General features: G+C 37.7%; 2 protein-coding genes across 2 annotated transcripts; one reads left to right on the top strand and one right to left on the bottom strand.

Moving 5' to 3' along the window:
* The first annotated feature begins 729 nt into the window (after positions 1-729).
* Positions 730-4,178, top strand: LOC103939511 (choline-phosphate cytidylyltransferase 2). The gene is given in 9 exon segments (XM_009349607.2): positions 730-1,069; positions 1,604-1,665; positions 1,668-1,716; positions 1,877-1,972; positions 2,265-2,307; positions 2,394-2,549; positions 2,700-2,780; positions 3,494-3,592; positions 3,711-4,178. Coding segments are annotated over 9 exon segments (1,017 nt in total). The 5' UTR covers positions 730-902; the 3' UTR covers positions 3,975-4,178.
* A 1,430-nt stretch (positions 4,179-5,608) lies between these two features.
* On the bottom strand, positions 5,609-7,305 carry LOC103939512 (UDP-glycosyltransferase 71A16). Its single transcript, XM_009349608.3, is given in 2 exon segments — positions 5,609-6,871; positions 6,873-7,305. Coding segments are annotated over 2 exon segments (1,425 nt in total). The 5' UTR covers positions 7,179-7,305; the 3' UTR covers positions 5,609-5,752.
* Positions 7,306-12,297: the final 4,992 nt, after the last annotated feature.

Below are 12,297 nucleotides of genomic sequence, written 5' to 3'. Positions count from 1 at the left end.
TTATATTAGTTGCAGTTTAATATCACATGTTAAAATTTGGCTTAGTGGTTAGGAACTTTGATCTCCTAAGGGAGATCTCATGTGGTTGAGTCTTTCCAGTCTTGTTTTTTAGGTAATTAATATCAGTCCGGTTTAGGTTGAAACAAAACTTCACTTCCTATACAAAATTCAAAATCAAACCAATAAAAAATTCAAGATAATTCGAGTCGATTTAAGAATTTTCGATTTTTTTTTCCAGCCCAAGTTTTACATCCTTGGTTAGTAAGTAAGCGTAAAAATAGACAAAATGAGAGCCTTCTGAAATATTTGTCTAATTTGTGACACAAAGATCTTGAATTTTAACCAGTGTTTTTCTTACTTCAATTCTCAGCGCCGCCTCTAAATAACTGTTATAGCGTTGTTAACTTTTTCCAGCCTTAATCGTACGTAATATGCTTCAATCACGTAATAAACATGTATCCATTTTTGAAAGATGCTATACAATTCAACTTTATACCAAATCATCTCCTAAAGGAACTACATACCGAATAATAGTAAAGTTTTATATGATCACATAAGATCATGGATCCTCTTCCTAACTTTATATGGAATGCATATACATAGTAAATTTTACCCTTTTTACATCATGGATCAAGGCACATACCGACCTACTACCTTTGTGACATTTGCCGTGCCGCTACGAGAAAACGGAACAAGAAAAAAATGGAAATAAAACCAAATAGGAAAGGGCACGCGGAATTACCGCGTATTCTGAGGTTGTACACTTTAGCAGGGGACACAACAAATATAGAGAGAGAGAACGAACGCGGCGAGAGAGAAGCAGCAAAGGTTGTGGTGGTGGGTGGCGGAGGCGGCGTATTGGTAAACAAGAAGGCCAAACTCCAGTTTCTTGTTGGATTCGGATGGCAGAGGTCGAGCCCAAAGATACTAACGGCACTAGCAACGGCAGTGCCAATTCGAATTCGAACCCCGCCGATCAGCCGGACCGCCTTGTTCGTGTCTACGCCGATGGGATCTACGATCTCTTCCACTTCGGCCACGCTCGCTCGCTCGAGCAGGCCAAGAAATCGTCAGTCTCTCTCTTTACCCCTCTACCTCTCTCTATCTCTCTCTGTTTACAATTGCCATTTGCTGCTTTGGTTCTGTGTTTTTCTTCGTTTTTGAAATCTGGGTTGCTCCTATTTCCGACCAGTATTTCGTTTGTTTCATAAAATTCGTAGCTTTTGTGTTATTTATTACCTGGGTATCTTTTATTTTGCTGTGATCTTTTTTGCTTATGGTGTGAAATATTCTTCTTCGATGATTTCTGTTTGTCTATTGATTGAATATGTTGATTGGTTAATCCTTTTCTTTGTCGTATACATCGTTTTGCTTAAGCCTATTGGACTCCTATGAGATAAAAGCTTATGGAATTGCAATCTTGAAGTATGTGAATAGTTACAAAGATGTTCCCTAGGTTAAAAATTGAGGGGCTTAGCTTTTTATTTGATTGTTTTCATGTTACTTTTTCTGTAATTTGATATCTTTGTTGCTGTTAACTTGTGAAATGGATATGTGGTCTGCTTTTGCACATTTTTCTTATGAATTCGAATTGCCATTTCAGGTTCCCTAACACCTATCTGCTCGTCGGTTGTTGTAATGATGAAACAACTCACAAGTTTAAGGGAAAACTGTTATGACAGAGTCTGAACGTTATGAATCTCTTCGCCATTGCAAGTATGAGTGCCCTCTCTTACTTCTTCTCCCTCTCCACCTTGTAATTCTTCCTTACAATCTTGGTTTTGCATGTGTGTAATGTGTATTAATGACACATTTTCACGATGGAATTTATGAGAGTTATGTGATCAAGGGCATGAAATATGTGTTTTGTTTGCAGGTGGGTAGATGAAGTCATTCCTGATGCACCTTGGGTGATTAATCAAGAATTTCTTGACAAGCATGAGATTGACTTTGTAGCCCATGACTCTCTACCGTAAGGATACTTTATCCAAGTTCTCACCTTGAGCTTTACTGTTATGCTGTTTGGTGACTTTATGTACTTTTGGAACATTTATGAAATTCTTCAGTTTTGTTTGTATGCTTTTTTTTTTTTTTCGTTTTCTCCAGTATATTTCTCTCAGCATTCCGTTCTTTTGAAATACATGGTATATCTTAGATATTAATAAATTTAAAAAGTAAGTGCATATTTGTTACATTTTTTTCTATTGTAAATTTAATAGTGACATTGGTTATGTATTCTTTTGTACTTTGCATTTTTTGTACAGTTATGCTGATACAAGTGGAGCTGGGCAAGACGTGTACGAATTTGTAAGCTCGAGACAAGTGCTTTTCTTTTGTTTCTATTTTCCTTTTATCTTTAACATATAATTTGTTAAGCGGTTCTTTTCTTATAGGTCAAAGCCGTGGGGAGGTTTAAGGAAACAAAGAGAACTGATGGGATTTCAACTTCGGACATTATAATGAGGATTGTAAAAGATTATAACCAGTATGTGTTGCGTAACTTGGATCGTGGATATACAAGAAAAGAGCTTGGTGTTAGTTTTGTGAAGGCAAGATTCTTTTTGTTTTTTATTTATTCAGTTTTCCTACTATGTAATATGGCTTTGTGGGTTCTCGTCCCAAATTGACCTAGCTGTTGAGACGGTAAGCTTTCCATGGCGAAAAAACTCAATCTTTCTGATTTTGTTTGGTATAAATAGGAAAAGCGATTAAGGGTGAACATGAGATTGAAGAAGTTTCAAGAGAAAGTGAAGGAACATCAAGAGAAAGTAGGAGAGAAGGTATGTATCTCTTTTACTATATATTGTTGTGCTGTAATTGCAGGATGTAATGGGAGAATTTGCATGGACCTAATTGGCCGCCTTATCATAATCTACTGATTGCAAAAGTTTAGAAATTTGGCATTAAGAGGGAACCGATTTACTGATAATGTTCTTAGCTTCCAGTTCCATATTATTTGTGTTGCGCCTGCTTACACAGCATGTCTTGAGTTTTTAGACATGTTAAACACTGCTTCTATATGCATAGCATGATGTAATGCACAAGGTACCCACAAGCCATCACCCATTATTGGGAAAGATAGCCATCTCACCAAATAAAAAAAACAATGTCAAAGCGTTTTACTTAACGAATGAAGCAATATTGTCAAATTGACTGGACTAAAGTTTATTAATTAGCTAGTAGAATTGTTAGAACAAACTTGCTAGCTACTGCAAACATTTGTTTGAGTGCTTGATTTGATGAAGTATAATTAATAAGTCTTATGATGTTCAATCTTTATGCATGCACCCACATACACGCATACATTTACTGAGAACAAAAGTTTTTTGTCTTGAAGTAACAGATTCCTCCCTCCTGATATGAGAGAAATTACTTTGGTTCTTGCATTAAGCCGTAACCATCTGTTTGCTAATTACTAGATTGTAAATTGATTTCACACAATCCAATAATTGTTTATGTTTCTTACTGGTGGATTTCTGACTCGGTATTCTAGATTCAAACTGTTGCTATGCATCGTAATGAATGGGTTGAAAATGCTGATCGCTGGGTTGCTGGATTTCTTGAGATGTTTGAAGAAGGTTGCCATAAAATGGTAAAGACAACATATGCATTACCACTTACATATAGACTGATATTTATACAAGTATAACTGTCTTAATCATGTCTTAATCATTTTGGTGTCCTTACCCTGCGGTGTGGGATTGTTTCAGGGCACAGCTATCAGAGATCGAATTCAAGAGAGCTTACGAGGGCAGCAGTCGGGAGAAAAATATCTGCTGGAAAATGGTAAGGTGGACAGCGATGATGGACAAGAATATTATGACGAGGATGATGACGAAGAGTACTATGACGATGAAGAATCATATGACGATGAAGAATATTATCAAGAGGTATATGGAAAAGAAGGGAACAGTGAGAACGAAAAGGAGGAGAAAGAAAAGGATGAGAAAGAACAAAATGTGAAAGTAGAGTAGTAGGTTGTTATGGAGTTCTGTACAATGGTATAAGGTTGCGTTTGATGATGATATATATGAATTCTGTGGTTGAGAAGGGAGTCCGAAAAATATGTTTAGTGTAATTTCGCCTGTTTTTTTGGTTCATCGCCAGTGTGCTTAGAACTCCATTACATGAGACGTAGTTATACATGATAGTGCTATTTGCCTTTGCGTTTCTGCTTCCATTTGGCCAACTTCAACTTGTACCTTGTGTTCTTTTTGCTTGTTCAGTTTTGTTTGGTTAATGGTCATGCGCTATGATGTATCTAGTAATCGATATGAGACTAAAACCACTTAATAATTAAACACTAGCTTACTATGGTTATCCCTATGAGTGTATCATTTTTAGTCCGAGACTCGGTGTTTAGGGTTGGATTGGATAACTAGTTTTGGTGAATGTTGATTGAAAAAATGGATATCAACGTCTACCCTTGTCCAAGTTAGGTTTGGCTTCTCTTTTGCATTTGTCCACCTTAAAAACAGAAGATTAATTAGTCATGAAAGAGCTTGTCCCTGCCAATCCCATAAAATGGGATTGATAATCTAGCAAGACAAAACATGACAAACCAAGAAATTGAAATATAACATAAAGATTTTTATTGGTTTGTCTTAAGCCTATCCAGTTTGGAGACGACAATGAAATTTCATTAATAAATAATAGGAATGTATTTAATGCTTTTGAGCTAAAATGGTCATTGAGATTGACGTAACTCTTCACTTTGGTTCATAATATTTGAAATCAAAAGAAGTGGTCATTGAGTTTGTTTACCATAATCATTTTGTTCATTCCGTGAAAACTTTTTGTTAAATAAGGACCAAAATAACAAAAATACTCTTAATTTTTGTCAAATCATTTTGGCCTATTGTTTATTAAATTGAGGGTATTTTTGCCATTTTGGTTCTTATTAAGAAAGATTTTTCACGGAATGACTAAAATGATTGATGGTGGACAACCTTAGAAACGACTTTTATCGATTTCAAATATTAGGAACCTAAGTGAGGAGTTATGTCAATCTCAAGAACACTTTTGGCTAAAATGCCTTTTTGTATTCATACAACTTTCATTAAGGACAACCTGTGAAATTTTTTTTTTCTTTTTCTTAAGGAGCTTTTAGATCCAAGTCCAAAAACATAGATAGATTTTAGAAGTGAGTCTAATTATTTAATTACATGTTTTTATTTCTTTTACTCATTTTATATTTTTAAAAATATTAAAAGTCAATTAAAATCTTCTAATATCATGCATTTTCCAACTCCAAATGATCTAATTAATATCCTATAACAAAATAACTAATATACCTAACATAAATTCATGACCCAATGCACATTGGCGGCAATAATTCGACTGTGAATAGCATAACCCAAAACACATTGGGCGGCAGCGGCAGGTGTAAAGGTCAAGGACCTTTGAAATTGGAAGTACTAATTATGCAAGACCTATATTTTTTAGGTGAAACTATAGCGGTTAAATACCTTATATTATGTGTTCAATTCTACAATCGAATTGCCAATGGGACATTTTTATTTTCAATGTACCAGACATAACATTCTCGACATTTTGATAAGTATTCAAAGACAAATGTTGCAGCGTAGATGAAATTCCTCTATACATATAAAACCAAACTTGAAAACTTTATTCATCTTTCCCCGTTCAACACCATAATAACAATGCCAAACTTGCTACAACGAAAGAAAAATATGAAAAATAGTTACTGCAACCAGTCATAAAATGATCTTGAACTTTGTTGAATAAAAAGTTAAATTTGATCAATAAAACGACCCAATGAAGAGTAAGAGGAACCACCAAACTCCAAGGCTTTTTTACCTTTTTCACTCGTCTCTTTCACTCTCTTCCTTGTATCACTATCAAGTTCCATCACTTCCTTAATCCCTCTCTCTATTTCTTCTGCACTCACCACTACTTCACTCTCCGTCTTATAATCCATCTTAATCTCCACTGCCAATCCCAACTCCAACAGCTCAAATGCATTCGATTGTTGCTCTGCGTACATTGGCCACGTCGCAATCGGCACGCCGTGCCATATACTCTCCAGAGCGGAATTCCACCCGCAATGCGACACGAAACCTCCGACCGCCGGGTGAGATAATATCGCCACTTGCGGAGCCCATCCTAGGACCTTCCCGGTCGTGGCTGTCCGATCAAGGAACCCTTCGGGCAAGACTGCCTTGGGATCCGCATAGTCGCTTGGCAAGGTCAAGGTCCCCTTGGGCGGGGGCTGGCGTAGGGACCACAAGAACCGAAGCCCGCTGTGCTCCAGCGCGCGGGCTATCTCTTTCACTTGGGCCTCACAGAAGCTACCCATGCTCCCGAAGCACAGGAACAACACCGACAACGGGGGCTGATCGTCAAGCCAATCCAGGATATCAGACTTTTCTCTGGCCTTATCCGGAGCCACACGAGTGTCATCACTCTTCAGATTCAACAGGGGCCCCACAGGGTACACCGGAGGGGTCTTACCGTCCGACAGGGAGTGAATCGCATGGGCTTCCAGCTCCGAGAACGTGTTCACCAAAATACCCTTGGTTTCTCTAAACCTAGTTCCAAAGTCGAGGAAGATGGCGACGGCTTCCTTGTCCGAAAGTTCACCAGGGAACACTTTAGTGGGCACAGGGTTGATAAAACTCGGGATGACCAACTCTGTACTCGAGTTAATCAATTCATAGATATCCTTGTCGTGTTCGTTGCGAAGCGACGCGAGATGCAACCAGAACCCTAGCATGGCGGCGCTGGATGTGTAGAAGAGGAAAGAAGGAACTCCAAACTCGTTTGCCACGTCAATCATAGAGGTGCAGAACATGTCAATGACGAACCCGCCAAGAACCCTAGGGTTTTTGGACTCGGACTGAACTGACATGATCAGTGAGTAGTTTCGTGACAGCTTCTTTGACGTGGATTTTATGACTCTCAATGAATGGGTTGACGAAAGAGGGGAAGACAAGTGGTATGTCGACTAGGGTTTCGGGGAGGTTGACGAAGTTGATGCGGTGTGAGATTGAAGAGTCTGTGTTGGTGAAGAGTTTGTCGAAGGGGAGCTTCATGATGAGGATTGTGATGAAGAGTTGATCATCTCGAGCGACGAGTTGCTTTGCGATCTCAACCGTTGATCTGATGTGGCCAATGCCTAAGCCTGGGACGAACACTAGCACTGCCGGCTTCTTCATTTCGATTTAGCGTGGAAGAAGTACTTGATTGAAATGCAAAGTTCAGCTGAAAATCATCTATATATATATAATACTACGTAGACTGCATTTTAGTGCACAGTATTTTAAATAACAGTGGGACCTATACTTCTATTAGCGAGTTCTCTAATACTAGTACATTGGGGGTATATAAATCATAGAATAATTCTTGAACAATCAAAGATAAGGAGGAATTCCTCTTTAAAATGTTTCGTGGACGATTCACAAAACTTCGTGTTATAATAATCGAAATAGTTAATGATGGAAATTATTATGTAAAGATCATCTTTACTAAAAAAAAAAAAAAAAAATTAAAACAAAGGTTGTTTAGTCAATCAATTGCAGCAAATGAATAAAACACTTCGTAATACTTTTACTAATTTCGATTGATTTTCTTTATACAGTTGAATAACACATCGATCTCACTTTTTTTTATTGTTTGTAAAGATGATCTTTATACAGTGATATATAATATGAAAAATTATATTCGTAAGTACAAAATTGTGTGAATATGTAACAACGCATTTGAGAAAGATATCTCCTTAACATTTGAATAGGGAAGTATTATTCTATGTCCTATCTATCATGTGCATGCATGACCCGTGGTATGGCGCTGGTGTTTTAATTCGTGGAAATTTTCAGATGGAGGTGATGATGTCATGCCTTTGCTATCATTTGCTAGTTATTAATTCCTTAGCTAGAACATGCAGTTGTGTGCGGTTGAGATTTCCAGTTGAAAATCAATAGAAATTAAGAAGAAAAGAATTGGTGAGTCTGGATGACTGGGATAATAGACAGTGAAATTTTTCTTAGTCTCTTTGCGTTTGAAAATAATGAACGACCATGAGTTGTAACCTATTCAGAAGGAAAAAATTTAAGAAGAGAAGAAGAAAGTTATGAGAATTAGCTGTGACCATATATTTGTTAGGTATGCCAGCTGGTGGAAGGGACTGCAGTTCATATCAGTGAACTGAAAATCCTCGTGGTTCCTTGATTACCACACAAGAACTGAATATCCTCGTGGTTCCTTGATTACCACGTGGTTCCTTGATTACCACACAAGAATTGAATATCCTGGTGGTTCCTTGATTACCACACTACTACATAACAATACATACATATATGCGTGCGTGCGTGTGTGTGCGTAATATATATATGAGGTCAGAAATGAGGAAGCGTATATTCTCGCTTAGGATCCATGGATTACAAGGTTACAACAAACACCATGCATGTAGACCTGAAGAATGCAATTTTAAAACGTAAATGATGCATGTGATAATTTCAGAGTGTTAATACATGTCTATTTAGGCCATCTTCAACAGATTCAGCCAGAGGATCATAGAGTCGAAAATAGTCTTAAATGACATGAATACGTCTTTAACCGAAGGTTAGGCCAAATAGCTCGTGGGGCACACTGGGCCACAAAAGGAGAATCAGGCCAACCGGCTGGCCCAATCTAGCCAGCCAGCTAGCCCCGGCCGGTTCAGCATAACATTAAGTAACATTAAACAACATTAAAAAAAAAAACATTTAACAACATAAAACTTAAACAACATTAAAAAAACATTTAATAATATGAAACTTAAACAACATTAACAAAAACATTTAACAACATAAAACTTAAACGCCTACTATAACGCCTCATTCCGAAATAATTATTTCGGAAAATAATATCGGTGATAGGCCCAAACTAAACTCTTGTTTAGTTAACTACCATTAAACACAATTCTTTATGTACATTTATTAATCACACACCAAATCTATAACCAAAGTTCACTTACCAAAAACATAAGATGAACCTTCATCTTATTCACCAAATTTCTTTTCACAATTCAAATTCCCAACAAAAATTTATCTCAAATTATTTAAGAAATTCTTAATTTCTCACAAAACCTATAGCTAAATTTATTTGACCAAACAGAGGTTAAATTTATACTAAACACCCAATTCCTTTTCTTCTTTCAAATTTTCGATAAAGGTTGATCTCAGTTAGTTTTAAGGCTACATCTAACTCCCGTGAAACAACCTACATACCCTTGAACAAGATTAAGTCTTTCGGAGTTCACCATTCAATCGTAATCTATTTCCGATTATATTCCAAATAAATGAAATATCCAACATTAGTTCTAATGATTGAATCACCTCCAATGGATACCAAATTTGTACAAAATGATAGCATCGGCCCACTGGCCACGGGTTGTCGTGGGTGGCGGTTTTCGGTGAGCGAAAACCCCAAATTCCGACCAACATTAAAAATTACCAAATTTTACAAGCAAGTAGATCTCAGTGAGGGGAGAAATTTTCATACCTGTGGCCAAGTCCAATTTGGCAGGGAAACATCCCAAATCATCCTCGAACAGCCGAAAAACCCTAAAAATGGGTTGTTTCATTCCATCACTTCCGGTGCTCCACCAAGGTGGTTTGAGCTTTGTTCTTGGGCTTAAGGGAAGTTCAATGGTGGGGGAGATTGAAGGAATCCATTTCAAAAATGGCGGATTGAAGATATAGGACCTTCGCACCCACTAGTGCGGGTTTCACCAAATTCAGACCAATTTCATAAATTTTGGGATGGAATGGATAGAGGGAACGACTAGGTTCAAAGTATGGATTATTTTGGCATCGGTCTAGTCGTCAACGGTGGCTGGAATCAGAAAATCCGATCGGGTTGGGTCGGCAGGTCATAGGGGATCCGGTTCTCTCTTTTTCTTCTTCCTCATTTCCCCTGCTTTCCTTGTTTTCTAATTGCGCAGTCCTAATCCCTCCCCTCTCTCATTTCTCTCCTTCCCCTTTCATCTCAGCCACCCACGTGGCACTCCCATTGCTCCAGATTTTCTAGAGCATTCTAAAATAAATGGCAAAATGACTAATTTTGTCCTCAACTCTAATTGTTAATAACTTTTTCGTTATAATTCCGTTTCACGAACAGTTTGCCCCTACGCGCTCGTGAGATCGAGCTTTATTTGAAAATATAAATGGTGACCTCGAATGGTCTACGGATTTTAATTAATTAATTTCCAAACTTCACTCTTGGTAACTAGTTTAATTAAAATCTAAATTCAAATAAATTAATATAAATTCTTAAGAAATAATATAAAATCTCAATAATACAAATATGTAAATTATAATAATTTTCGAAAACAAAATTTAAAATTCCTCAATTAAATTTTCATAGCCATAATTCGATTTTCTCCACATATTCATAATTATGAATATCTAATTCATATATTTAAATTTTCAGGGTATTACAATCACTCCCCGTAAAAATTCCCCGAGATTTCAACCATCGAATTACAAAAAGGAATTAGAAGTATTCCCACCATTCCTTTAATGGTGAATAAAATCATAATCTCAGTCTATGATTTTATTCAGGCTCCAAAAATAAGCAAACCAACGAATAATAATCAGGATTCTTACCCCCATTCTCATATTCCCATCCACATTTATTGGCAGAATGAATATCCACATCAACCCACAATCCTCATGGCCTAAAATAAATACTAGATTACCAAACCACATCTACCATTGGTTAGGTAAATACTAACATAATAATCAAAGTCATTGGTAAACCATTTACCAACACTGGTTATACCCCGCTGTTACAACAATTCTTCCTCATAATTTCTAGTCATACTCACGAGTGATACCAACATCAGAAAATTTTTGCCATACTCAATATTGGTGTTTGTACCATACATGACCAATCCTGAAACTACCAAACACCGATTAACGTCATACCTTCAAGGACCCACTGAGGGTTCATGTTGAGGCACCCCTGCCAAAGCATTAGAGTTTGCCCCCCAACCAAGAGGCCAATCACAGCACGACACATGTCAACGTCAGAATAAAACTCATCGAGCCCCACATCGACCGCGGACAAAAGCTAAAAACTCTCCTTAACTATAAAAGGAGAGCATTCTCCTACAATTAATCCCTAATGTCATTATTATACTTAAATTAGTCATTAGAACCCACTAATGATAATTATGCTTAAACTTATGTATTTGTGTAAACCCTTCACTATTAATGAGAACTCCTATACTCCGTGGACGTAGCCAGACTTAGGACGAACCACGTACATCTTGTGTTTGCTTCCATATCTCTACCTCTTTACACATCATCATCACTAGGTGATCTGATCAACCGAGCGAAGGTCACTAAGTTGACACTTTATGTTGTTCCAAAGTCTTCACTGATTTTGTACATCAACATTTGGCGTCGTCTGTGGGAAGACACACTTATTCCTACTCTCTTAAGCTTTGTCAAGCTATATTCCATCGTTTGTACACTTTCATTTGACCAGGCATCCCTCTCAAACATGGGGAACGAAGGAAGCCACAACGTACAGAATGACACTTCCTTTATGCCTATTGTGAGGCAGCAGAGGAAGGAACGAAAAAAGTTTGCTCTTCAAGCTAAAGTCGAAGAGTTGGAGGCTCAGAACAACAAGATAGCAATGAAGAATGAAATCCTCTAGGTGCAATATGAGAAGCTCTTCGAAATGCTCTATAAGGCTAGGTATACTCAGTCACATGAGCCTATTACCCATGTGGAAGTCAACCATCACCTAGCTACCCACCAACGTGGAGGTCACTGGTTTTCAACATGGATATTCCTCATAAGGAGCGAGCTACTCATCAATATGTTGATTAACGTGAGACTTCTCTCAATTCAACTGCTTTAACTCAAAGCAAGAGAAGTGGAGGAAGACACTTCATTGCAGAGGGAGGAGAAGGATCAAAGGATATTTATCGCGATTGTTGAGACTTTTTGAGGCAACGTCGAGAGAACCATATCCACATAAGCTCAAAGATCAATGACCCAAGGGTTACTGAAAGACTCAGTCCTCTATCGCGACCTAGGTCAGCTACCAATCCAAGGAATGAGCAATAAGTCCCAGAGGAATATGAAGGTATAGGGGACTCAGAAGTCTTCCGACAGACATGCCCTAGAAGTTAGTACGGTGAGTTTAAGAAAAAACCACATGCCTTTGATCAAACTTCCCTACTGCTAAGAGGTGATGGAAACTTACACAGGAAGGCTCCTGTAGTACATGACTCCACCCAGGACCCCTTGTCCAACAACTCCTTAAGGAAGTAAACAA

This window comes from the organism of the source record quoted next, unplaced genomic scaffold (assembly GCF_019419815.1).
Source record: "Pyrus x bretschneideri cultivar Hongxiangsu unplaced genomic scaffold, Pyrus_bretschneideri_v1 Contig93, whole genome shotgun sequence".
Taxonomy (NCBI): domain Eukaryota; kingdom Viridiplantae; phylum Streptophyta; class Magnoliopsida; order Rosales; family Rosaceae; genus Pyrus; species Pyrus x bretschneideri.
This window is presented reverse-complemented; position numbering and strand designations above follow the sequence as displayed.